Source organism: Serinus canaria, chromosome 6, assembly GCF_022539315.1.
Source record: "Serinus canaria isolate serCan28SL12 chromosome 6, serCan2020, whole genome shotgun sequence".
NCBI lineage: Eukaryota > Metazoa > Chordata > Aves > Passeriformes > Fringillidae > Serinus > Serinus canaria.
In genome coordinates this window covers 1,690,905-1,717,335 of record NC_066320.1, presented here as the reverse complement: position 1 = coordinate 1,717,335, position 26,431 = coordinate 1,690,905, and the positions used below count along the sequence as shown (strand labels likewise).

At 44.2% G+C, this 26,431-nt stretch overlaps 2 protein-coding genes across 3 annotated transcripts; both read right to left on the bottom strand.

The window, feature by feature from the left end:
- Positions 1–1,942: 1,942 nt before the first annotated feature.
- On the bottom strand, positions 1,943–13,812 carry KIFBP (kinesin family binding protein). 2 transcript variants are annotated; one of them, XM_030241305.2, is made up of 7 exons: positions 13,449–13,812; positions 11,301–11,399; positions 7,532–7,611; positions 6,808–6,991; positions 5,688–5,772; positions 4,156–4,268; positions 1,943–3,382 (listed from the first exon to the last, which is right to left on the bottom strand). In XM_030241305.2, exons 1-7 carry the CDS (start codon positions 13,791–13,793, stop codon positions 2,504–2,506), a joined length of 1,785 nt encoding a protein of 594 aa, XP_030097165.1. In that variant the 5' UTR covers positions 13,794–13,812; the 3' UTR covers positions 1,943–2,503. The 2 variants fall into 2 exon arrangements, with proteins under 2 accessions (XP_030097165.1, XP_050832367.1); XM_050976410.1 differs by having other exon boundaries at positions 4,156–4,265.
- A 383-nt stretch (positions 13,813–14,195) lies between these two features.
- LOC103821206 (nucleolar RNA helicase 2-like) lies at positions 14,196–25,754 on the bottom strand. The gene is made up of 16 exons (XM_050976421.1): positions 25,718–25,754; positions 25,137–25,606; positions 24,744–25,010; positions 23,677–23,752; positions 22,520–22,698; positions 21,279–21,396; positions 20,454–20,639; positions 19,632–19,777; positions 19,233–19,382; positions 18,217–18,378; positions 17,547–17,666; positions 16,999–17,072; positions 16,093–16,252; positions 15,337–15,471; positions 14,921–14,965; positions 14,196–14,438 (listed from the first exon to the last, which is right to left on the bottom strand). The coding sequence occupies exons 1-16, from the start codon at positions 25,752–25,754 to the stop codon at positions 14,271–14,273; spliced, it is 2,493 nt and encodes an 830-aa protein (XP_050832378.1). The 3' UTR covers positions 14,196–14,270.
- Between the last annotated feature and the right edge of the window lie 677 nt (positions 25,755–26,431).

Below are 26,431 nucleotides of genomic sequence, written 5' to 3'. Positions count from 1 at the left end.
AGAACCTTACATAAGTTCATTGTCTCAAATCATTGAACAAACAGGAATTACTCCAAGGGCCTTCTCAAAAAGATATGCCTCAAAAGAAGCACAGCATAGTACTTTGTGCTGAGCTTCTGGCATGATGCAGTCTCCAGAAATAAAATAGAATTAGCTGGCAGAAGCTTTGAACATTTAGTCTAGGAGATGAAGTGGCATAATTGCTTTCTGTAACTTCATATGCATTTATATGAAATAGATTTTATTTTAAAGCTGGAAAGCCAAAATGTTCTGGGTATCTTCAGAGGAGAGAGCTCTCCAAGCCACAGTGCCAATCACACTGATTGTGCTGATCTTTCTTCTATCAGGCCTTCTTACCTCTGGCCCTACTCCTACCTGCCTGCTGAGCTCTCACTGTGGTTTTGGTGGATTCAGGATGTTTCTCTGATGATGGTTTAAATGGATACATCAAATTATTAAAAGGGGTACATCACCTTGCACTTCATTCAGCTTTGCAGTCACCTGCAGGTCATTTTTCACACTTCAGACCAGTATTTGAGGGGGAAATTTTTTTTTTTTAACGCTAGGATAGCCCACAAACTACCCTCCTCCAAATGACAAGAAAACTAATGATGATGCTCTACAAAATTTGCTCAAAGGCAAAAGTATAGAAGGAAAAAATCCCAAACAACTACTCCAAACATGTACTGCTGCCTTCTACTTGAATAAGAAACTAAAAGTTAGTAGAAAAAATTTTAATCTTTTGGTTTGTGGTAAAAGTGCACACTGGCTTTAACTGAAATCAGACAAAAACAATGCGCAATAGAGCCTGCTGAGAAATGTTTCACTGAGAAACTAGGGCTGTCTTACTTTCAGGCCACAGGAAAATCTGAATTAAAGATCTGCCTGCAAAAATGAAACTCCTGGAGGCTGACTAGACAACTATTTAGTAAAACAGAAAAAACACACACAGGCACGTGCACTCACGCTCTCCCTGACTCTACAGGCACACAAGTAGCTGATCTAGCTTTGAGTTTTGCTACTGCTCATTTCCAGCACCCATTTTCTGTTGGCCTATTTGTTTGTGGTTAGCAGCCCAGCCTGCAGAAGCGATTTTTACCATTCAGATGTACCAGCTTTCCCCTCACACCCTTTAAGCAGATGTGATGCTTCCTCCCCTTCAACTTCCAGAAGATTCCAGCTGTTCTGACCATTCTCCTTGAGTGCCCTCTGGTGCTGTGAACATGTTCCCACCCTGTCACCAGGTCAGTGACAGCACTGCTGGTGAACTGCTGCAGGGGGATGGAATGTAAGGAAATAAAGCTGGTGTAGAAAGTAATCTGACCCCTGAGGAGTTGCAGCTGGGCCAGTTATCCAAGATTTGGAACAGGCCTGACTTTACCAAGAGTTCTATAAAAGAGTGGGGTGGCCGGGAAGGGCACTGGGGTCAGGGGGCTGCTGGGTGAGGAAGGAAGAGTCAGTGCTCTGAGGAGCTGCCCACGAGAAACACCAGGGTGGTGAGGAACTTTTGTGATAAGGAGACAACAGCGTGGAAGCCCTGGGATAAGATGCCAACACCCTACTGCACAAAGTCAGCCTGTCCCTTCCCCTGCCCCATGTCCCCTGGAGGCTCTGGCCATCACCTCTTGCTCTGCCTGTATTTCATCTCTGAGAGCTCCCAGTACAGCCCCTGCAAAGAGAAGCCTCCCATGGCATCAGGCTGTATCAGGCAAATGTCTGGAGCACTGGAGCACTCCATGGTGGGTTAGGAGCAGAGGATTGTCTCCCACCACAAAGGAAGTTGGCTGCTTTCTTGCTCTGGCTTCTTGCAATACAATTGCTCACATGTTTTTACCAAAGACACTCATATGGAAACACAATCACAACTACTTCTTTTGGCAAAGTTAACATGTACATTGTGTCTTAGTAAGACACAGGGAACAGAATTCCAAGGACTCTGAAGAAACATTTAGCCAAGCTAGTCGATTTATTGAGCCTATATCAACTGGGTTTTGATTAACAAGGCAAAAGAACAACAAGCAACATACAAAATAAATACTGAAAACAAGTTCCTTTCACATTGATAAAGTTTTCTGGGAACAAACATTAGAAGAGATAAAATGCATCCTAGTTGGAAGAACGTGCCTCAGGTTTATAAGAAAAAGAATTCTTAGAGAAGAAGATTCTCTTAAAAGAAACTATTTTCATACAGCACTACACTTAAAAACTGAATCATACACCAAAGAAAAAGCTGTGGGGGAGAAAAGGTTTATATTTACATATAGGACACACAGTACAGAGCATTAGCTGGACTTATACTTTACATTTAGAGTTGATACCATTAGTGTGGGTGAGCTGGGGACCAGGAGAGCTCTGAGGTGTTCACAAGGTTACACTAGTGCAGGCTCTGGGTGGATGTCCCTGCAGACACCTGACTTCTATCAATCAGCAGGGAAGCTGTGCCACAGCACTGGCCTGGACAAGTAACTGCTCTGAGAGTGCCCACTGCCGCTGAGGCAAGCATTTATACAAATGAAGACACCTTTGCTCTTAGCCTCTCCATGCTTGCTGGAAGAAGATTCACCATCTCCTTACTGAGTTCTAGTTCAGTTTCAATGGCAGGGACAGCATCTGGATACTTCTCACAATAGTCTACCAGAAATGTGTAATATTCCAATGATGTCTGCATGTTTTCCAGTTGCTTTTTGCTATCTGAAGTAATAAGCTTACCATACAGTCGTGCAATGTGAAATTTAGCCACCATGGCAGGGCGAAGAACATCTTCCTCGAGTTTTTCAGGAAACACCTTATCAGGGTTCCTCAAAGAATCCAAGAAGAGCTCATAATACTTGATTGCAAACTGAGCCAGAGAATTAATCTTTTTAACTGTGTGTGAATCTAGCTTCTCTAGCCTGTTCCCAATAGCCACCTTTAAATCCATCATCTCATAGTAGGTGTCAGCTAGCTCACACTGCAGCTGCCTGCGGACCAGCAGGTAGTACTGGGGGTTCAGGTCTGTGTAGATGGGCTCCAGCATGTCTATCCTACGCTTGTGCATTTTGCAGCGCCTCTCATAGTCTTCTTCAAAGAAAGCAAGCACCTTAAACAGAGCACTGTGATCCTGAACTATTTCAATGTGGTCAGTAACATAACCATCGACCTGAAAGAACTCTTTTGCCTCCTGAACATAGTTCTGACCGACCAGGAAGACTTCTCTGGCTTCTTGAAAATCTAAAGGATAGACGCTGCTCACTTTCTCCTCCATGGCTAGGACAGAGTCACTTATATCACTTGTCCCAAAAAGGACAGCTTTTTTCCTGCCCTTCTCCTTTTCATCCTCTTCTTTCTTCCTCTGGGCTTTAAGTTCCAATTGCCTGTCTGGATCCAGCTCTCCTATGTTATCCTGAAATGAGAAAGCATGCTAATTAAAACAAATCTGCCTTATAAAGAGAGACTGAATCATTTTGAGTCACCTTTGAAATGTAAACTAGTGAGCAACAAGACAAAAGGGAAATCCTTGATACATGAGGCCTTATATTAACAAAAGAATCATGTGAATTACATTATCAATTCTGAAAAGCCATAAAATTAAGGTGGTTCAGTCTCCCTACCCTGTGTGACAAAACAGCCAAAGGAACAAATGTTAAACCCAAGGGCTCTGCTTCACAAAGCATTTCAGCAAATGCTGGTTTAAACATCTGAAGAAATACTTAAATTAAGTCAACTGAATCAAATCTGAATTAATCAAATGCTTGGATGAATGAGAACATCAGCACAAGACTGTTGCATATTAAGACAACGTTCTTACTAGCAGTTAAATAAGAAGGAATCTGTCAAATCAAGCAGGAAGAAAATGCAGCAGAGAGGAGGAAATGTTGTGAAGTTGCACAAAATCAAATCATTCAATAATAATAATTAAATAAAATTAAATTAATAATAAAAGCAATGCACTGATCACTCTACAGGGCTGGTCCCCTATCTGTGCTTACTCTAAAGTGCTGCCTTTAAGTCAAAGCATACCATGAAACACTTGTTACACTGCAAGCATTTGTTGTTTTGCTCACTGGGCAATTGCTTATTCCTTGTTCCCAACTGCAAACTGACTCCTCTTGCAAACATCAAAGCAGACTTAGTTTGCTGTTAGACAGTGACAGCTACAGAACAATCTTCTGTTACCTCAAGCAATTTTCGAGCACTTTGCAGAAGATTCAGGCAATACTTGATCCAACACCTTGCAATTTCAGCTTTCCTCTCTGGAAGGTCCTGCTGGTCTGGCTCTGTTTCATCTGCTGAATGGATATAAACACATAAAAACTTTAAGAGAAGTCCAGCAAGACCCTCAAATATTCCCTGAAAAGAATTTACTTGTATTTAGTTTTCCTCATGGTTACACAAAGACATGTTCTCCATGTCAGTTTATGTAATAATTCTGTAAACTGTCATTTCTGGTAGAAACCCATATAGATTAACAAGGATTTGTCATGTATGAATTCTGAAAATAAATAGATCATAATGTATTTTTAAAATGTCATTTCATCTTCAAGGTGTTTTACTGGAAAAGGTGTCCAGGTCTTTTTGTAGTAAGAGAAAGAAATCAGGATAATTCATTTTCTGAGCTTCAACTGTCTGCCCAGTAATTGTTTCTGAGGATGGTAAGGGCATTTGCATTGCAATGGAACCCAGACTTGCTACCAAAAAAGGGAACAAAATAGGGGAAACTGTCTTTGGTTAAACTACCTGGTACAAACATAACATTTATTAGCTCTACAACTTCTGTATTTTTCTCCCCAAAGTCTCCCCACTATCACAGACAGCAGCACTGCTGATGTCTCAAGAAAACATTTTCATAAACCAAACAGATTTCAACAAAAACTCATTTCCCAGTCTCTTTGCAGAAGGCAGTGAGTTAGCTGAACAATGAGAGGACATTCCTACAGGACAGCAGCACTTCAAATAAAAACTTCACACTCAGACCCACTGCACTCATTATCTTTCATTAGAGCAAAAGGAATTAAGGAATTAAGAATTGCTGCTAATCTAAGAAAAGGCCCATTTATTAATAATTAATAATTAATATAATTATTAATAATTAATTTTATATTCCAATTAACGTGTTGTGTCCTGGTCTTTCTGTAAATCAGAACTTTCTGCAAGTCCACAGCCCAGCTCTGTGCCATGCAAAGGTAGGGAAGGCAGGATAAGCAAATAGTCACCAAAACAAACAGGATTATCACTACTCCTCTGTGGTGCAGGAAGAAATCAAGACAGAACTCAATTGGCTCACACTTGCTCCCTCTCCATGAATTAAAGCTCTACCAACTGGAAGCCTGCACTTGCCCAAGACAGACATAAAAAGTGCTGTAGATAAGCAAAGCCTAAACCAGAGCATGACACTACCACGGAACCACAGGTCCTTAAAACTAGGGTCAGATCTCTAAAGGTTTCTTCTCCTGCTCTTCACACTGGACTGCTAAATTATTGCCTAAAAAAAGAGAAACAAGCACTTTTTCTCAGAGGGTCTACACACAGTCAGTCCTGAGCTGTAGGAGCAGTCACTTTTCAGAAACATTCAACTCTATTGAAAAATATTTTAGGAAATTAACACTGGGGTAAGTTTTGTACATGTTGTTAAACTTCAGTTTTAAACATTAACACACAGTGATGCTTAATTCACAATAATTTTATTCAAAACTTTTTTATAAACTTACAGTCTTCAGCAGATGGCACCTGTCCAGCTTGGCTGAAGATGACACTGGCTGCTGCTAGGCAGTGTCGAGCCTCCATAAAGCATTCCTGAGAGAAACAGAGCAGCATTTAGCAGGGCTGGGAGCAGCTCAAGCACTGCTGCCACTTGGCCAAACCCCTCACCTCAGACAGTGAGCCTACATGACCACAAGAGAAATGACAGAACTGAGAGGCTCTGGAGCATATTTCCCAGGCACTGCAAGAAAACACAATTTTCCCACACCTATTAGTGAATACAATATTTTCTAATTGGTTTTTCTGTACCACAGCCACAACACCAAGACTTTCCTTTAATACTGGCAATGCACACTGAACCTCTGACTGTTGTGGCTGCCCTGAGGTGAAGGCAGTGATGCCTTGGGGCAAACACTGGTGGGAACAGCCTGACACACAGCTCAACACCCTGAGTCAGATCTAGAGTCCCTTACCCACATTTGGCAGTGCACTGTTAAATAACTGCTCCTATCAATGCATTAAAAAGATATGCAAATTAGGAGTTACTATAGAAATTAGCATTAACTGGCTTAGGTAGGGCAGGAATCTTTTTAAGCATCAGAAAAGAGCATCTGAATAGCCTGGAATACAGAAATTCTGAAATAAAGCTGAAGCACTTCCTAACAGTAGATTGTTTAGAGTCAACACGTGGCAAACAACTACCAACTCACATATTCACTTAGCACATGCTAAGGCACAAAGGACAATAATTATTGTAAACAAAAAGCTATTTCTTGGCCCCCATGAGATGCTTTTTGTTTTCAAACTTCATTATAAGAGAACAACATAACAAGAAATTTAAAATTCAATTATTATAACCCCAAAGTTTACTTATGAACATGGCATCGCATCACTGCTAATATTTCATTAACTACAGAGCTTTTCTCATGTTTACAGCCCTGTTCACCTTCCCCACTGCCATCACAAACCCACAGGAAAGCCACCATGTCCTCTTCAGAAAAAACCTGATGGATGCTTCGTGTCAGAAGACAACTTGTGGTTTTACAGGCACATGTTTTCATCTTGGAGCTCTGTCTCAAGGAGCTGTTGGAAGGGTTACAATCCCAGCAGGGAAGCTGGATGGGTTACCTTGGAGAGGTAGTACTGGGACAGGGTGGCAGCATTGCGTGCCCACTCCACGGGGTAGTAGCCACAGTACTCGAGCTGCCGTTTCAGAGTGGTGTGGCAGTACTGAGCTGCCTTCTCAATCATGTCCAGGTGCTGGTACACTTGTGCCAGGTAATACAGAGTATGTGTGTAGGCTTTCTCAAATCTGCAAAAACAACAACAGCCTCTTCAGATGCTTTTTTTTCCCTTTTTTTCCTCCCTAAATACTTACTCATTGTTATAGGAGCCTCCTTGAGCTAGGTCTAACAAGCTCTCAGAGGTCTGTTTCACACCCAAGATAGCTCAGCTACCCTTGGAGGCATAAAAATCAGCAGGATGGCTTCTGCTGAGTTGGAAACAAGAAGGTTTAATAAAAGGCAAAATAACAAACAGAGAAAAACCCAGCCAGGTGCAGGAGGTCTTTGCTGCTGGTAAAACACCCCACAAAATCGATTGGTTTCTTTGTACTCTTTTTAGTTAATTGGGACTTTTTGGCTCCTGCCCAACTGGCTATCCTTCAGTTTGAGGTCCCCCAGGTCCTATGAGGTGTCTTTTCATCTAATTGAGGAGAGAAACTTCTGGGCTCATTTCCTTTCTGAGGGGACAAAGGAGAGTTTTGTCACTCCTCAACAGGGGGGCACATCCCTGTAACTCATAATTTAAAAAAAAAAGTAATAATAATATAAGCATGCTGCTTGACACCCACCTTTTGGATCTTTCTTGGTCTGTGAGTTTTTCTTCTTCTGCCATGAAATGTTCACTGGGATCCAGAGGAGGATTTCCATCCTGCAAGGGTACATGACACATTCAGCAAACTGCATTTCTTACTCTGTGGCACAGGGCTCCCTCTCCTGGCTACACATCATTGACCAGCTGCCAATCCCAAATTCAACAGAGCTTTGCATAACCCATCTCAGTGCCACTTCTCCAGAGCAATTCCACAACACTCAGGAGATTGAGAGGATGAAAGTCACAGTTCCACACAGAATGACAAGGCTCACAGCTTGCAGGAGCCTCTGCTTATGCACTTTAAAGCAATCCATGCTGCCTGTGCCAGAGATACTCAGCCTGGAGTGGACAGGACTCTACTGGGCTTCTTTATTTTGTGCAATAACATTCTGGCTTTGAGGCATCCATTTAACACTAAGCCTTCAAGTGTGAAATCTCTGTTTGCCCAGCTGCACTGATGAGCAGCAAGAAAACTTCCTGCAGGAAGCACTGCAGAGAACACCAAGTGCTGAGAGCTCAGCAGAGCTGCTGGGAAGATTCTTCTCAGGGAAGAATCCAGGGACTCCCAGAATCCACAAGAAGCTGGCAAGAACATTTACCCAGACAAACAAAAAAACAATGTCTTTGGAGGATGAAGCTGCTAAATGTTCCTATCAGGCATAACCTACATACAAGTATTAATTAATAGTGGTAGTTCCCATCATTAGAAGCACTTTTTTGTTCTTCAAAAAAGTTCTGTCAGACCCTTACAGAGACAACTACACACCTTTTGGCACCTTGTGTCCACATCTGCCTCAAGACAATTGTCAATAATGTTACCAGAGAGCTCCCAGGCAGTTCCAAGAGATGGACACTGCTTACGGCAGAGCTTTATTAGTCTGGGCTTATCCCATTTCCTTTGCAAGTGGGAATAACTTCAGGTGCCAGTTCTAAAACACATCAAATGAAACCATCTCCCACTACACACTGCATCCTGGAGGGTGCTCAGCTTGCCTGCCAGCAACAAAGTCCAGGTTAGTCTGCAGCTTGTCTAGCCCTCTCCTAACCCCATTTCTTTCTTAGCAAAGAGAAAGTAAGGCAATAAAAAAAAATCAATTTCAATAAATACTTTTCATGGATTAATGCAGACTTAGGTAGGAACAGGAACAAGGGCAGAGAACACACTCACTTTACAGAGAAGAACACCTACTAAGTTTGTACTGCTTCTCATTAAAAATCCCTGAACAGAATCATTTACTTGCTTTTAATAGAAGTGTTTTACTCATCTTAAAAAATGAGCAAATGTACCTGAAACACATAGTGGCAAATAAACTAAAGCATGTTTCACCTACCAGAGGTATGCAGATTTTAGCATATGATCTTTTAATCTGTAGGTCTTTGTTTACACCTCATTAGTTTTTATGAGGTGAATTTTTAACTCTTCCTCTTGTTTTCTTTTGATACAAACATTCTAACAAGATCTGGAGTATATTCTGGCCAGACTAGAGCTATTCCTGCAGAGAAAAGAACTGAAATGACACAGAAAGCAAAATTCTTGCCTCCTTCCTGTATATCTACAGATCTATCTCTGACACCAAGCCTTATGCCTTTACTTATCCTCAGAAAGAGCTCTGCAACCTCTCCTTTTAAGTGAATTTCATTAGCCCAAGCTCTTTGCCTTGGTTTTGCTTTAGGGGGAGGAACCACCCTATCCAATTTGTGAGTTAACTGGACCCAGGCAGTAAACAACTAAATCCATCAGCTCAGGAAAATGTCTCCATCATCACCAAAGACTCCCTGAGAGGAAGGCTTCCTGATAGCCTAGAAATGGAGAATGCCACAAAAAACTACCTCCACATTTTTATAATCTGTGAAAGACAAACGTTGACATCATTGTATAAATCTGTGGTTTCTTCTAAAAGAAAGAAGACTTAAAGCATAGCTGTGTTTGACTGCATAATGCCTGGGACTGTAAGTGCTAAATAATGGTGGGGGAAAAGTGATCATCAGGTATGAATAACCCTAATGCTTTGGTTTGTATAGGAAATATTTACAAAAGTGATGCAAGGTTTTCAGTTATTAGAGTTGTATATGATTTTGTGAAAAAATAAATGTTGCAAATAAAAGAATATGGATTTTTTTTTTAGTTCATAGTAAATTAATTAAATTTTAGGTTTGGTTCTTTACATTGTCAGTAAGGAAAAAATGTTATAAGGAGAAGAGTGTGGCAGCAGCTCTGGCCACAGAGAGCAAGGCACAACTTTCCCAGGCACTGTCCTGGGGAGGGCTGTGAGAAGATCAGAGAAAAGAATGAGAAACAATTCTTATCCCCACTTGCTGCCCCTGCTGTTGTGCACATGTGGAAAGTGTTAGGGACTGACCAAAGGGAGGTTCCTTGAATGGCCACTGGGGGTGGGTTTGGATTCAAGGACCAGTTGGGCCCACCTGTGTTGTGAGTGAGGGTGATGGGTTTTCTTAGTAAGTATAGAGTAATAAAGTGATTGATCAGCCTTCTAAGGATCATGTTAATAATTTTTTCTTTATACCCTTTTAAACCTACTTTACCTTTCTCCTAATCCTACCTCACAACAAGAAAAAAATACACTAACAATCAACCAACACTAAACCCCACCACACTCATTCATACATTAACCAAAAAGAAGAAATATTCAGTAACCACTACTAACAAAAATTTCAAGTTTCAGAGAAGTCTACAGTGCAAATGTGCAGCACTTTAATCCACTATACCATGACACCAGTTTAATTTCATAATAACTGGAGCAAATGCCAGATGCTTTTGGAAGTCATGTGATAGCTGGGGCTGGGTATAAATACCAAAGTTGAACATCAGGAGTTAATTAGAGAGATGCAGCATCTCTGGTTAGCCCAGCTGATCCTCAGGGCAGGAAATAAGCTGACAAGCTTTTCAGTACAAGTGGGGCTTTCTTCTAGATCCCTTACCTCTCCCATCACTGTGGCTGCAAAGGTGGAAAGAGGGCAGTAACCAACCAACTTTAAAAATTCTTAAAATCTCCACAAGTATAATCAACACTACTCTAAACCAATTTCATGGTAAAAGCTGAACTGAACCTGTGATTTCATGAAAATAAGGTCTGTCCAACCTATTCAGCTGTGCTGAGACACAGCTACTGCTTCTTGAAGGCCACAAATGCTTTTAGCTCACTCCAGAACTGTCCCTGAGGCAACTCAGTGTAGGAACAGCTTTGCAAAGAGCTTAAAAATAGCACAAGGGAGTCTTTGTAGGATCCACAGCAGAATGCAGAGCTCCAAAGGTTGTTTAATATGCATGAGAGGGTTAGCTGTCTGTGAGACTGTCCTCTTGGATATGGAACTAAACTACTTGCCCCTGTAAAACACTGCACAGTCAGAGCAAACCATGCAAATATTAGCTTTGCTTCCTTTTCCCACTGAAAGCAATGGATATTTTTATTGCACTTCCAAGATAACACTTAATGATAGCCCTCATTAAAATCCAAATTCTACCAGGCATCAACTTTGGATTATTAAAGAGCTTTCAAAAGGGACCATTATTTTTGAATAAAATTTTTTCTATTTTGAAATTAGCAAGTAATGCTCTAGTTTGCCTCGTCCTATACTGCAGTACAACTTGTATCACTTGCCAAAAGTATCACAGCAGCCAGCAGAAAGCACAAAAACTCAAAATTCCACTGCCTGTTTATTTCAAAGACTACTTAACCTGCAAGTGGCAGGTGAAAGTAAGAGCTGCCACGACATGAACACAGTACCTCTTTCATGTATTGATTATACAAGGCTTCTGCAGATTCCAAGTAAGTTTGTGCAGTTTCAATTTCATCCCTTTGAGACCACAGGATCCCGAGATTGTTCTAAAAGTAAAGGGAAAAGAGAAAATAGTCACATTCCATTTGAATTACACATTTTTTTCCCAGACAATTGATCAGTCTTTTTCCTTATATATATATGTGTGTGTTCTAATATAAAAAGCAGAAATTGTGCCCATACACTTCACATTTCAGGGAGAGGGTTTTCACAAGAAATCAGAAGTTTGTTAACATGACTCCACAGAAAAAAATTAACAAGAAAAAATATGCTAGGGATGAATGCTTGTATATTTTAAAGTGGAAAGGAATTTAAAACACCTCTGAGGTCCAAAAGTTATAGATTACTGCCTTCAAATTTAAATTAAAGCAACTGCATCTGTGAACCCAACATCGACAAAAAGTACCTCTAATTTTATTAATAAGATGGTGTTAATAATGATCTATGTCTGATGTGCTAATTCAAACCCTAGGCATGCTGTTACAAAACTCAAGAGGGCTAAAAAAACCCCCCAAAACCTTCAAAATAATTAGACTGTGTAGCTAATTAGGCTGTGTATGCCAGCCCTGTGCCCCTTTCAATTCCATTCCTGTTTTTATAAGAAAGCACATCACATGTTGTTTATGAACTGGAACACTTTGCCAAAGGCCAGATTCCATCAGACAGAGCCTGGGAAACACCATCTTATGCAGAAGCTCAGAAATCACAAGTGGGGCTAAAGAGAGAGGCCCAGCAGGAGAAAGGAATGCTTCTTCCTACAAAACAGCAGTCATGCCATGGCACACACTGCAGGCATCCCAGAGGGTGGAGAAGGACTGCCACTGATGGCAGTCACTGCTTTTAAACCAGAACTGTTTAAATTAAGTACTCAAGGCTGCTCCAGCCCTTGGCACCGAGGGCTGAGGGTTCATTCCCCAGCCTGGGCTCAGCTCCACTCCTCAGGACAGAGCCAGGTGAGAGCAGAGCCAGCACTGCTGGACCACAGCACCCCTCAGGCACAACAAACTGCATCCTGAAGGCCCCAAAGCAGTGAAGTCCGTGCAGACCTCGGGCTAACAGAGAGAAAAGCTGCCTTCCAGCACACCAGCATCCCTGGTTCTGAGCCACAAGAGCCCAGTCTCTCCAGGAAGGTGTGGGAAGATGTCATTTACTTCAGCTGGAGCAATATCCTCACCTCCCCAAGGGTGACACTTGTAGCAGTGTACCCAAACCCACCCAAGGACAAGGAGCAGATGTAACCTCACTGTCCCAGACAACTCAGCTAATTTAACCAGTGTAAGACAATTCATCATTTCATTTCCACCTTTCCATGTCAGCCACAATTCCTTGACAGTTTGATGAGGAGATTCTGTAGAGCCTTCTCTAATTAGGGCAACCAGTTTTGACACAGATATCTAAATAACTGCTCTATTTCATGTACTAGAAGACAATTTCACTGTCTAGAGTCAGATGCCTAACCACCAGCTACCATGACAGAGTGATCAAGTTAAGGCCCTTCTGTGAATCTTCATGTAGCAAGAACTAATTTTGATCATTCCCTTCTTCAGAATAAAGAGAAAATCTTATTACATCAAACACCAACAAAACTGTATTTATCCATCTGGTACAAAATGTAATAGCTTAAAATATAACAGGCAATTTATCGCTTCAGGATAATGCATCAATAAAAGCATCTCCCAACATCACTGTGACAACCAAGGAGTTAATGTATCACAAATAAATTCTGGACGTGGTGAGGTGTTTTTCTAATTTATTCTCGCACAATTCTTACAAGTTTTGCCTCGGTCTGCCCAGAAGAGCACACTGATCTACCAACACCCACTTTCAATGAGAACATATCTTAGATGCTCTGCACGCCCGGAGGCATCAGCAGCAGGCTCAAATCAGACAAGCATCCCTCCAACAACCACCACCGGCGAACAATTCCTTCCAGCAGGAACTGAACACCAGGCCTGCCGTGGTTATTAAGGCTAAGGAGCAGCACCAGCAGCCCTGGATCTCCTGGTAGAGTGCGTCCGGCCCAGCCCGCCGACACCAGGCCCCGCTCCGCCGGAGCCCCCCGCCCACGAGCAGCCCCTGCGGCCTGCCCAGCCCACCTGGGCCTGGATGTAGAGGGACACGCAGTCCGGGGAAAGGCGGTGCGGCTCCAGGAGCTGCGTGCAGCGCTGCAGGTGCTCGTCGCCGGCCGACAGCTCCTCGGTGTCCGTGTGGTTGACGCCCAGCTCGTACTCCAGAACGGCCCGCCGCACGGCCAGCACCGCCTCGCCGCCCTCCTCGGCGGCGCTCAGCAGCTGCTTCACCTCTTGCAGCAGCGCCCGGGCGCTGTACTTGGAGCGGTACGGCTCCGTCTCGGGGTCCTTGAGGGACTCCACGGTCGAGAGTGTGCGGGCGGCGCGGAACTTCTCGCACACCGCGGGCCACCCTCCGCCCGCCGCCGCCATCTTCCCGCTGCCCGCCCCGCCCCGCGCGGCGCGCGCTCGGCCCCGCCCCCGGCCCCGCCCCTCAGGCGGCGCCGTGAGGGAGGACCCCTCAGGACGCCGAGCCCCGGCACTGATGCCCAATTTTTCTGAAAAAAATTTATTTCAGAACCCGATTTTTTAGCGCTGCTGAAGAGGTAAGGAGTTCCCTTGCCTCACGGTCACTGTCCGTGCTTGGATGAATTCTGTTCCCTTGCAGGGCTGAGTTTCCAGGCACACCCACTGGGTCACAGATGCCCTCAAAGGCAGCAGCTACTTTGCTGGGCAGAAAAAAAAAATCTCCCAAAACACCCAGTCACTTCAGCAAACGTGAATTTTCGCCAGCCTCAAAACCAGGCTGTTTTATCAAGGAATAAAGACAAAGAGGAGTGTCTAACAGGCTTTTACTGCCTCATAAAATTCAGCTCAGTCCCGTTATCTGTAGCAGAGGTCTGTGCTCTGTTAAAGTCCCCGATTTCCACTCTTGAACCAGCTCTTTCTCTTGAAGTCTCCTTGCCTGCTGTTGCCGAACCTGGAGAACCCTCGTGCTGCCTCCTGGGGATATTCCTCCAGCTCAGGCAGCTCGCTGGCCACCGAGAGCTGCCAGCGCCGTGTGTCCCTCCACTGCTCCTGAAAGCACAGCAGCACAACCAGACCTGACGGGCTGCAGGGCTGGCCAAGGCACCACAGCACCAGAAGCAAGGCTGAATGCAAAGGCATTTCCAGATAAATCCCACCCCTGCCACTAAATCCCCCCTGGGAGACACTCACAGCCCTGTGATAAAGGATAATCACAAGGGACAAGGGGGAACGAAGTCGAGAGAAAACTGGTGAACTCTCAAATACACTGGAGAGGCCAAAGCACAGACTAGGCAAAGACCACAGCATTTTGTTTAATGAAATCAGGTAATATCATGGGAAGGGAAATGAGAAGAGACATGGCAGGGTATTTTCTAATGATTATGCTGTGCTCTTTCTAATCACTCTGTTGCCTATGCAAAATCCTTATTAAGCCACAAACCTCCCTAACCACCCCATACTCAATCTTATGCAGCAGCTGCCAATTTCCAAATCACCAGGTTTTAAAGCCAGCTCTGGCTACACAAACATACCTGTATATTACTCAGCTCATCAACAGGGATATCAAAGCACACGCCCTAAAAAAACAAACAAACAAAAAAAAAAAAAGGCACAAATTAACAATGAAAGAATACAGGCCTCAATAACCAATCCCACTATATATATTTATTTTTGATGCTTTTTTTTTTTAGGAGGCAATTCCTGCATTATCATTTAGGAGTAATGTCTCTAGTAAGTTTTTTAAAGCACTCAACTAATATCAAAGCCTATAAACAGCATATTCAAGATAGGTTACCATTTCCTAAAATGAGACTGAGCAGGGATAGTGCACTACCAATACTCTGTACCAGTACCTCAGCAGTTCAGCCTCAGTCCCTGCACAAACTGGTGGCACGTGAACACACAGAAATCCCCACACCCCTGCACTGCCAGGGCTGGGCCATCTCACCATCTTCCCCTTGAGGAAACGCATTGCAGACACTTTGTTATCAACCTCCTCGCCAAGCTGCTCCTTCAGCCCCCGCCAGGCATAGCCCATGCTATGCATCTCTATCGAGCACTTCAACACCATGGTCACAAAGCCCTGCAGGAAACAGAGAAACATGTTAAACAAGGCTAAACTTGGTCAAACCTGCTGCTAGAAAACAGGTGAAAAAACCCCAAACTGATACAAGAACCACAGCTCAGTTACACGGTATGTGCAAAATTGGGTTACCACAGCATGACCTGGGCCACATTCTCCCTAAGTGCATTGGAAAACGGAAGTGCTGTACTTTCCTTCAGTCAAGATCTCTTTGACATCAGGCAATCACATGTCATGCTTGCAACATGACAAATGTAGAAGATTCTTATCAAGAATCTTAATCAAGATTCTTGATAAGGGGGAAACTACAATAGCACGAACTGATCTATTTGCTTGTAAAATGTCATTAATTGTAAAATGTCATTAGTTAAACTCTCTTAGAGCATCAAAGTCTTCTGTCACCTCAGTCTCTGGAGAATGTTTTTCAATTTTCATCACAAGAAAATTTACTGATTTTAGGTTTCTCCTGGGAAGAGCTGATTTCAGCTAAGGAACAAGCAACACAGCAGGAGCCTGGGGGGTAACAACTATTCAGAAAAAGCTGGAAAAGCCTGGGAAATAGATGCCACACATGGCCTGGACGCAAGCAATTCACGCCACCAGGGGTGCACCATCACTTACAGCTGTAGAGTTGAGCAGGGAGCGCTGCTGGATGTGAGCTGCCCCAGAAATGTGTGCCAGGGCTGCAGCCAGGGCAGCCACTGCCCCCTTCTCATCTATCAGCTCTTCAGCTGATTTTCTGAAGTAGTCCACTGCAGAGGGAGGAACGGCCTCCAGCAACCTACACAGTTACAAGATGGATTCAATGAGGTAAGAAAAGGCCATTGTGAAGTGCAGCCATGTTCAAGACATACCCTAAATCAGTTATTTCTGAAAAGGGCAGTGGAGAAAAAAAGATAGGAAACTAAGAACAGCTACTTCTGTAAAGCTCTTTCTGGTACAACAGCTCCCCCCATCATTTTTCAGGACACAGTGAACCCAACACCATGCCCATCATCTGCTTTACACTGGTCAAATCCTCACTAATTGTAATAACTTGCTTCAAGGCAATTTCCACCATAGGGGCAGCAAACGTAAACAGAGCTGCATGGAATAAAAGCCCTCAGAAATAACAAAGGAAACACAAGCCAGGGCTAAAACACCCTCACTGCTGCAGAATAACTCCTCATTATACCAAATATTGCTTTTTGCACACTGCTTCCACCACGTCACCTGAGCAGACAAAATCAGTTTCCCCTCATGCCAGTATTTCCCTCTTCTGTCACTATTTCTGATTTTATAAACAAAGGTTAATTTTTTGCAAAAAACTTCAGAGAACATTATGTTCTATGAAAAGGTCTATGATCAGCACAGAGAGATTTACTGATACCATCTTATGTTGTCTATACACAAAGCAGCTGACTTCTACAACACAGGCAAAGCCACGCTCACATGCAGGCCTGACCCCTTAAAACTGTGCATTAAGCTCTAAGCATCTAGAGCAACAACATCTCTAAACCCTTTTTAGGAACAAGCAAATAAACTTACTTTTTGGCATCACTACTTGAAGCTTTAATCACATCTGTAGCAGAGGGAACGCCTACACGCTTAAAGGTAATACCCTGAAATCAAGAAAACAAATTAAAGGTATTTTCAGCAGTCTCCAATTCAATCCTGTCTAAATCACATTACTGAGATCTCTACTTACTGTTTGCAAGATCAACCTGCTCTTTGCTAAGTCATTTCTAAGGCTAAAATAAAGCTTTAAAGTTCCCAGCTTTGCTATCTGGAGCTACTTTACTCCAATATACATGCAGGCTGTGATGCAAGGCACAGTCTGCCTTAGGCATTCCTGTCCCAGCCTGCCTGCTGACATCCACAGGGGACTGCCAGTATGGCAAAACTCAGGCAATGCAAGAACAGCCCACACAGAAGCATTTACAAACACCAAACATCAGCACTTTAGGCCTACTCCTTTATGGGACTGGAGACTCCCATTCTGGACTCAGCAACCCCTGACTACCAAGTCTAAGAGTGGCAGGGTCCTTTTAGGAGCTGATTAATTTCCTTTAGCAGAGCTCTGAGGTACAACTCACCGCTTTGTGCTCGACTTGTTTCAGCAGATCTTCTTCTTTTCTCTGAAACAGACAAATGCAGATGCCGGTCCGGCCCGCTCGGCCCGTGCGCCCAGAGCGATGGATGTAGGAGTCCACGTCCTTCACAAATTCAGGTCAACATGTTATTTAAACTGCTGACATTTCACATTAAACACAAGCTAAACTCAAATTCAGAAGCCTAAGGAGTGACACATTATGTGTTTATACTCAAACTTACAATTACACATAAGCCACTAAGATTTGCATGTGCTCCCCCACCCAAAGTATGCTGCTCAGCTTTAACAAACACTGCTGACAGACATTTCAAGTTTTTTAAATAAAAAGCTCCACTGGAGTTTTAAAATATGAAAAAAGCAGCAGAAATGTTTCAGAGTTTTTATGAAACTCAGCAACATTCAGAAAGAATTCAGGAAACTTTCACAATGTCAAAACCTATCTCACGAGTTTCCAGAGTAAACAAAACCTATGACTTCAATCAAAGCTCAAACTGTAAAACTATAACTACAAAATTTTAAGCTAGGCATTTATAAAAAATCCATTAATTCAAAAATTAATTGGAACAGAACATGTTTCTGATGAAACGGAGAAATAACCACCATTCTGGCACCAAAAAAAGTTGAACCAATTTTAGTTTCCTCTAATGACTTACTTTTGGTGGTGAGCACTGTATAACAAGGTCAACCTCAGGAATATCCAAACCACGGGCAGCTACATTTGTTGCAATCAGCACTTCAAACACACCATTTCTGAAGCCTTTTAATGTGATTTCTCTCTGTTTCTGTGGAATGTCACCATGCAAGGACTGGGCATCCTGTCAGTAAAACAAGCCATTAACATGACATGTAATGGGAGTCTAGGCTGCAGCATCTAAAGATTTACTGCAAACCCCAAAACACTGTGTAGAGCAACAGAAAATAATTACATAGTTGATACCAAAGGAATATAAAGCATCCTGCTTTGTTGGATCCTTCTCTGGGATTTACTGTGAAAGCAGCATGGCCAACAGGCAGAGATTATTGCTGCAAGTTTTGAATGTGGATGGTACATGAGATTTCTCTAATACTAGGCAAACCATGTATTCCCACCACTGTTCGCTCTCCATAAATCAGCATTCAGTATCACACAGGATTTTCTCTGAAAAATATGCAGCACTTTTCCTCACATTCAGAAAAAGGGCAGTAATCCAAGCAAGCACAGAAGACCTGCTCAACAGATCACCTGTGTTCCAAACAAACCCTTGGCAAACCTTCCAAGGGCAACAAGTCATTTCATTCTACCATATTAGCTGGATTTTCCTGAATGACTGTTCAAAGACCAAATGCCATTAAGAGATGGGAATCCAAAAAGCACACTGATATGAGATGGGACATGTCCACTACACCAGCTCCTGTTTCTTACAATTATTCCTATCTCCTGGTTATTCAGCATAGGCTGTGTATTTCCTATTGATCCGTGTCCTGCATTATTTTAAAGCCAAAGGAATAAATTCATAACCTCTGTCAAGAGGGTATTTTAACTTCAAAGTTGAATTTTTAGAGACAGTTTTCACAGGTCTTAAAACCATGCACAGAAACAATTTTCTCCACACAGTTGCAACCCCCTATTTATTTCAGGACATTGAATCCCTGGCAACCTCAACCACTGCTCTCCACTCAGCCTCAGTACCTGTTTGAGAGAAGCATTCATAGCCAACTCATTTGCTTCCTTTTTGGTCTCACAGAAGACAATGGTCCTCCCACGGGTGCCACTGTAGACCTGGATGATGTCCCCAAGAGCTCCTGCCCTCTGAGATGAGCGGCACTGTATGGCCAAGTGCTGTTTGGGAAAGAAACAAGAAACCTATGGTAAATCTAAGCCATGCACAGGACAGACAAAATGAACAAAAAAAGCATTTTAATTTTAAGGTTGCAAATGACAGGTCCCACATGAAAGCTTTGCTTACAAAATCTATGTGTCAACCATGTGAGAAGTCATTCCACACACCCACTTATAAAGTCAATGCAAAACCCATTTTATCAAGGCCACTTGCTCTCAGGACCTGCACTGCTCTGCAGCAGAACTCACTTCCACAGTTGTGGCTGTCCTTTGAGTCTTCTTCCCAACCAGGTCAATCTGTTCATACTCATCTCTCATGTATTTTTTTGCTACATCATAAACCCATCGTGGACAAGTTGCAGAAAAGAGCAGCGTCTGCGGGTTGTTCTCAGAGCCTGCAAGGAAAGGCCATGACTTCAGATATCTCAACACACCCTGACACTTGAGAACTGATACAAGAGCAAGAGTTGCTCTCACACTGACAGGTTTCTGTGTGCACTAAGTCTGTACAAGATGTGAAGGAACACTGCCAGCAATCAGCTTGTCACGGCTTTCAAAGCCATAGTGATAAGTAATCATTGAGATTTCTACTTCCAGTAATTCAAGCCTTTTCAGAAATTCTGGCAATAGTGAAATGTGGCAAGGAGTTCCACACATTAAAATAATCTCCTTCTGTGCCATACCTGGTACCTGACAGCTCTGCTGAACAACCACTACATCAGAATAGAGCAGATATTCCCTTGTTATCAGCTTTGTGTGGTGACAAGTGTACAGAGAGACCACAAGCCTAACTCTCTGCCCAAGTCACCTCACTCAGGACAAGGAACACTGGGGATTAGGGAACTGGGTTTGCTGCTTTTTTCCCTTTTTTTTTTCACTCTACTCCTTCCAGAGATGCCACTCCAGCATTTCAGCCATCTGCCACCTCTCTATGAATATTTTCCAACTCTACTTTCCCCTTTTCTAGCATCACACAGAGAATTCAAGTTGGAGGTGCACCAAAAGTTTCTAAAGCAGCATAACTGTGTTTTCTGCATTGTTCCCTATTCTTCCCCAGTTGTCTCAGCTCACCTTTCTTATAGGATGATCCCAAGATCTCTTCTACTTGTTCAGCAAAGCCCATGTCCAACATGTGATCCACCTCATCCAAAACAACGTGCTTCACACTGGAAAGTTCCAGCTTGCTGTTCTGAACGTGGTCTTTGATCCGGCCAGGAGTTCCCACCAGAATATCGATGCCACTTTTAAGGACATCAACTGCAAGACAGAGAAACAAGGACAGTGTCAGACTGCTAAGAGACGACATGATAAAAAGTTAGCAACAGCAACACTTCTCATTTCAGAAGCAAAAAGCTGCTGCCCTTTAACCTCAGAATAAAGCCCAACACCAAAAGGTACAGACACAGAAGTTAACTGCAGTCCTAGCTGCTCTGTCAGGAGTACCAGCCAAACCTCATTGAAGTTACAGGGAACACACCCAATCTCCAAGCAACAAGCATTTGGCATTAGAAACCTGCAGAGCTCTACCACATGGAAACACTTCTGTTTTCCAGCTAAATTTCGTCACAGCTACCTCCAGAGACACACACTGGCACATACATAGCTCTCCCCTTTCAGGGGACTGTCACCTAGTCCTGGTCTGTGTCCAAACAAAAACACAATAAAGAAGAAATTAACAGGACTAGACACTTCACAGAACTACAACCATTCTTTTCCATAAAGATTTATTTAACTAAAATAATTCAACCCAGGCTGTGTGCTTCCTTTGAAAGCCAAACCAATTGAGTTCCTGACTGAACTCAAAGTCTGAGGGGGCAAAAAGCCCATTTTTACTAATGGAGTGCATTTGGAGAAAGCCAGCTCCAATCCATTAGTAACTCCTTGGTAGTTACTTACGCTGTTCTTTGTATGGAGCTCCTCCATAAAAACAAGCAATTGACAGTTTCTTTGTGAAATTCTTGAAGTCTTTGGCTACCTGAATGGCCAGTTCCCTGGTTGGAACAAGAACCAGCACCTGAAGGGAGAGAAAACCAAAGTGCAGCTATGCTTGGGAGAAGGTGTAGGAGAAAAGAGTTTACTTCATGTCAAACAGCTTGCACTCCCATCTTCATTCTACACTTGTTGCCCACAGCTTCCCACCATCCCAGCAATATTAATATTCCCTGCCTCCAGGAGCCTCAGAGGCAGCAAGAGGGAACAAAGGAAAATGCTACAAGATAACCAAGACTAGAACAACAGCAATTTTCTTTCTTATGTTAAAGTCAGATAAAAGACACTTCAGCAACATTACCAAGGGCAAGGAAGGTGCATCTCGGCGTAAAAAGGTAGGAACAATCACTAAATCTGGTGTAGCTGGATTTTAAAAGACACATAGCATGATGCACTCCAGCCATACATCCCTCCTTTTTTTCACCAACCTGCCTTCCTCCAGTATCTACCCTTCCCCCCAACATTTAAGAATGAACCAATAGAACAAAGAGCTGAATTAATCTCTTAAAATCTTTCAGGCAGTAAGATTTTTTAATTTATATTGCCCTATGGTTAATAAAACAAACTGATAAAGCAACAAATCTGCAGTGTGTGAATAATTCTGCAGCCTAATGATAAATATATGCACTGCAATGCATGGGAACAGGTATCTGACCACTGACATCAGGTTACCAATTCCATCCCTGGTAAACTCCACTTGCATCTCTTGAGGATCCAGACATGAGAGGTGGGGGGAAAACTCAAAAGCCTTCAGTTATCACCATGGAATTTATGTGAAAAATAACCTCAGCAAAGAGGGACAAGTGCAGGTGACTCAAACACCTCCTCAGAAGAGGCAGGGGACTGAAGCCCAAAGCTGCATGCTGTATGTGCCCAAGGACAGCAGCCTGGGAGTTCCCTAGGCACTGCTGCAGTGCCCTGTTTGCCAAACACAGGCACAGGGGAGCCCAAACACAAAGTGTGTCATTACTGTGATGCTGCAAAACTCTGTCACACTCAACCTGCTGACCTGAGCAAGGCATTCAGTATTACAAAAACCAGCAAAGGACAAAGAAGTCCCCATCAGAAAACCCCAAAGCAACAGTAAAATCACTTTCAAAACCTGCCCTGCTCTAAGGTTTTGATGTACACCCTGAAGTGTAAGTTACTTTTGGTGCACGGCCTCTTCTTCCATCCTGTGAGACACTCTGGAGTTTTTCAATCAGTGGAAGGGCAAAGGAAAGGGTTTTCCCAGTTCCTGTTCGAGCTTGAGCAATTACATCTTTGCCATCATAGATGGGCTGGAAAGTCTTCACTTGCACAGGGAACAGGTATTTTATACCTCGAGCTGTAAGACAATCGAAAGAGGTTTCACTAAAAGGTGAACTAACAGTTAGAAGTCCTCATATATAAATTGCCCATATATGAAGGGCATACCACCTCAAATCCTGCACACAAAAGAAATTGCAACTTGGAAGAAAACCACATATCTTTGTGTTTTATTCCTGCTCTAGATCAAAAGATGTTCCACCCACACAGTGAGTGTTGAGCATCCACGATGAAATACAATCTTCTTTGTTATGTACCATTAAAGACAACAGCAGAGGAAGGAAAAAACCCAACGTGTTTTTTTCTGATACAGCTCAAGATTTTGTGGTAGCTGGGTTTTGAAGGCAAGAAGGTGATGTAGCTTGTTTCAAAACATTCTAAAACTTCAAAGAGATTTTGCACAGTGGAAGTGAAACAAGCCATCCAAAAGAAACTTCAGAGCAAGGAAAACAGAAAGCAATAAGGAGAATTTTTTCTGTCACACAAGAATTGCACATCTACCCAACACAGGGGACAAGAACCCTACAGCAGTTACTTCCTCAACAAAACTAATCTCAAAGAGAGATGAAAATTCTCCAAACTATCTATGGGAATAAACAATCTGTTTAAAGAATTGAAAATCTGTTTTCACAAATATTCCTCATATAAAAAACACCCTTAGGCTTGTCTAAGAAGCAATATTGTAGACAGCATATATAGGAACAGAAGTAAAGATACACAGAATGATGCTGATGAGAAATGTGTCTCTAGAATGTCTATCGAGGAATAGCCACTCCATGAAGAATAAACTTATATTAAGGCATCTGAAATTGAACAAACCAGAAAACGTTTTTTCTACTAACAACAGCAGATTCTCTGAATCCACAGTGACTGCTCATGCCATCCTTATCATACAAATGTAACACAATTTAGGAATATTTACCCTCGGCTTATGCAATTAACAGAGCACAATTCTGACCAAACATTTAGAGAAATGTCTTTTGGTGCATGAACTAACCTGTGAGAAGCTTGATAGTGTTTTGTGAAAGAGGAAAATTAGAGAAGGCACCTTCCTTTGCTTCTTCTGTCAGCTCCTAATATGATGAAGAAAAAACCAAAAACAAACAGAAAAAAGACTTAGTATCCCTGCAGGATGGGGGTAGAACATACCCTACACAGCCACTCAATAAAAGCTGTGCATTTGCTTTACAACCACAATTTAACCAGACACCTCCTTTCTATTCAATGAAAAAGAAAACCCTTTTGATGTAGGCACTTCTACATATATGCCTGGCAAGTCAGGAAATGGAAACTAATTGTTAAAAATCTTAATTAAAGTCCACTGAAACCATGAGAAAACTGTCTTTCACAACAACGTGATTCACTGTACAAAGCAGGACTTTCCCTCTATGGGTTACACCATGCAAAGAGCTTTGAATTTTACACGAGTAAATACTGAAACCACGAAATTTGGCTTTTACTTCAAAGATCCAATTGGTCACATAGTTCCACCTGAGGTACAAAAAGCATCTCTTGATTCATGTTCCCACCTTAGACACAAAACTACCCACAGAAAGGCCCTGGCACGTTTGGGTGAGAATGTGAATTAATGAGCGTAACTGTGGCTCTCCATTACAGAACACTTGGCCAATTCCTCTTCAAAGGCGGTGCCATCAGAGAGAAAAAGCCATCCCAGCACAAAGCACAGCACCTTTCTGGACCGTGGCTGCCTGTCTAGTGGGGAGAAACCTTTGTGCTGTGGGACACGAAGACCAGCACGCGTGGAAACAGCTCCCTAGCCAGCCGCCTTCCCTGCAGGACATTTACCCCCTCGGGATTTACCGGGAAGGGGAAGCACGTGGAGAGCAGCTCGCACGTGTCGGTGCAAGCGCTGCCGAGCCGGATGCCGGGCAGGATGAGAGGCGGGATGCCCGGCATTCCCCATGCCCAGGAACAAGCGCACAATGTGCCTACGACAGATGCGTCGTGCTCCCACACCGCCCCAAAGCTCAACTCTCAGCCCACTAATTACTAGCAGAACGTTAATTAACCGAGACAAAGGCTTTGCTGGCAAAGCATCCCTACCTCGGCGTCGCTGTCCTGCTCTCGGGCAGCCGGGGATGTCACGCTGCTGCTCACAGCAGATTTCACCGCCTGCTGGGACGCATCGCTCTCTCCTACCAAACCGTTCCTCTTCTCCTTGACTTTTTTCGTCTTCTTGGGCACGGGGGGCTCGAAGTCGCCGTCCCCCAGCCCGCCCTCCTCGGGCTGTGCCTGCTCGGCCTCGGCCTTACCGCGCCGCTTCGCCTTCACCTGCTGCTTCACCTTCTTCCCCGGCGTCTCCTCCTCCTGCTGCTGGGGGAAAGCCTCGGTCACACGAAAGGAGCGCCTTCCTCCACCCTGCCCGCCCCAGCCGCCTTCAAGCCCCCCAAGCCTGTACAAAATGGCCGCACCCGGGGCCGCACGTGGCGCTCCCACCTTGACTTTCCTCCGGCGGCCGCGCCGCAGCGACTCCGCGGCGGCCGGCGCCTGGGGCTCGGCGGGGCTGTTCTCGGGCTCGGCGGCGGGCATGGCTGCCGGCTGCTCTCCAGGCAGATGCGCGTCGGCAGCGCTGCTGCCACTGCCAGTAGCGGGACCGGTCTCGGCGCGGAGACCCCAGGACGCGCGCCCCGCCCCGGCGCGCAGGAAGTGAGGCGGGCGGGCCGGCCCGCGAGGCAGCGCCGCCGCCAGCGGCAGCAGCGGGCCCGTCCCGGCGCCGCACAGCCAGCCCAGCCGCCGCCTGCCACCGCTGCCCGGGACCGCCGCCGCCCGCGCCGCGGGGAGCCCGAGCCGCGCTGCCCGACCCCACACGGCCCCCATGCGGCCGCGGCGCCCGCACCGCCCCTTCCGCCGCGCCGCCCCCGGCTTTCCGTCAGCTCCTCCGCCACCGTGAGCTCCCTCACGGACCGCTCCTCACAGGTCCCCTGCTCACAGCTCCCCTCACGGACCGCTCCTCACGGGACTCCCCTGCTCACGGCTCCCCTCACGGACCGCTCCTCACGGCTCCCCTGGCTGCCCACCAAACCGGGCTCGTTCCCCGGTGTGCAACAAGCCCATAATGACACACTCTTGAGAGACCTTAATGCTTTCGGAGCTGCTCAAGGCCGGGCGCTCGGTGGCGTTGCACAAGTGTCGCACCACCACGGAAATTCAGGCTTAGTAACGTGCCAGCACAGGCCCGCCATAGGGATTGGTTAGTGCTTTCCATACAGCTTAAGTAATCCCAAATAACGTCTCCACATGCTCAGCAAAAGGGACTTGACCCTCTATGTAAGCACCTTTCTGACCCACAGCCCTGATTTTTAGTCACAATACTAAAACATAGTTCACTCATAGGATACGTGGACCTTGAGTATTTTGCCAACCCAGCAATGTATATATACATGGATATACATCAATATACTGATTCACTAAGCTTGTTAGCTCCAGGATGTCCTTGAGTAAGGGCTCCTGCTATTCATTCCACTGATCAGGCCTGAGAATATTCAAAGCTCTTCCATTGAAGAACATCCTTACCTATGTGATAATCTTGACATATTCCACATTTTGCAACACCCTCATGGGGTTATGGGTCTCCTCAGGGGGCTTCCCCTCATGCTTCAGAAACTGCCTTCCCTACCCCCATTTTATAAGGAATGACAGTTTGGGACAGAAACTAAAAACTACTATGTTTTAGGGAAAGAAGAGCTTCATAACAAACCCACAAAATAGAAACCAAACTGATTTCTTTTTCT

Coding starts and splice junctions, on each gene's coding strand:
- LOC103821206 (XM_050976421.1), bottom strand. CDS start 25,754: ATGGGCTTGTTGCACACCGGGGAACGAGCCCGGTTTG. Junction 25,607..25,717: donor CGGGGAACGAGCCCGGTTTG/GTGGGCAGCCAG, acceptor ACCTGTGAGGAG/CGGTCCGTGAGGGAGCTCAC. Junction 21,397..22,519: donor GAAGAGGCCGTGCACCAAAA/GTAACTTACACT, acceptor CTCTCCCTTCAG/GTGCTGGTTCTTGTTCCAAC.
- KIFBP (XM_030241305.2), bottom strand. CDS start 13,793: ATGGCGGCGGCGGGCGGAGGGTGGCCCGCGGTGTGCGAGAAGTTCCGC. Junction 5,773..6,807: donor CCCAGTACTACCTCTCCAAG/GTAACCCATCCA, acceptor TGTTTCTCTCAG/GAATGCTTTATGGAGGCTCG. Junction 3,383..4,155: donor GTGCTCGAAAATTGCTTGAG/GTAACAGAAGAT, acceptor TTCTCATTTCAG/GATAACATAGGAGAGCTGGA.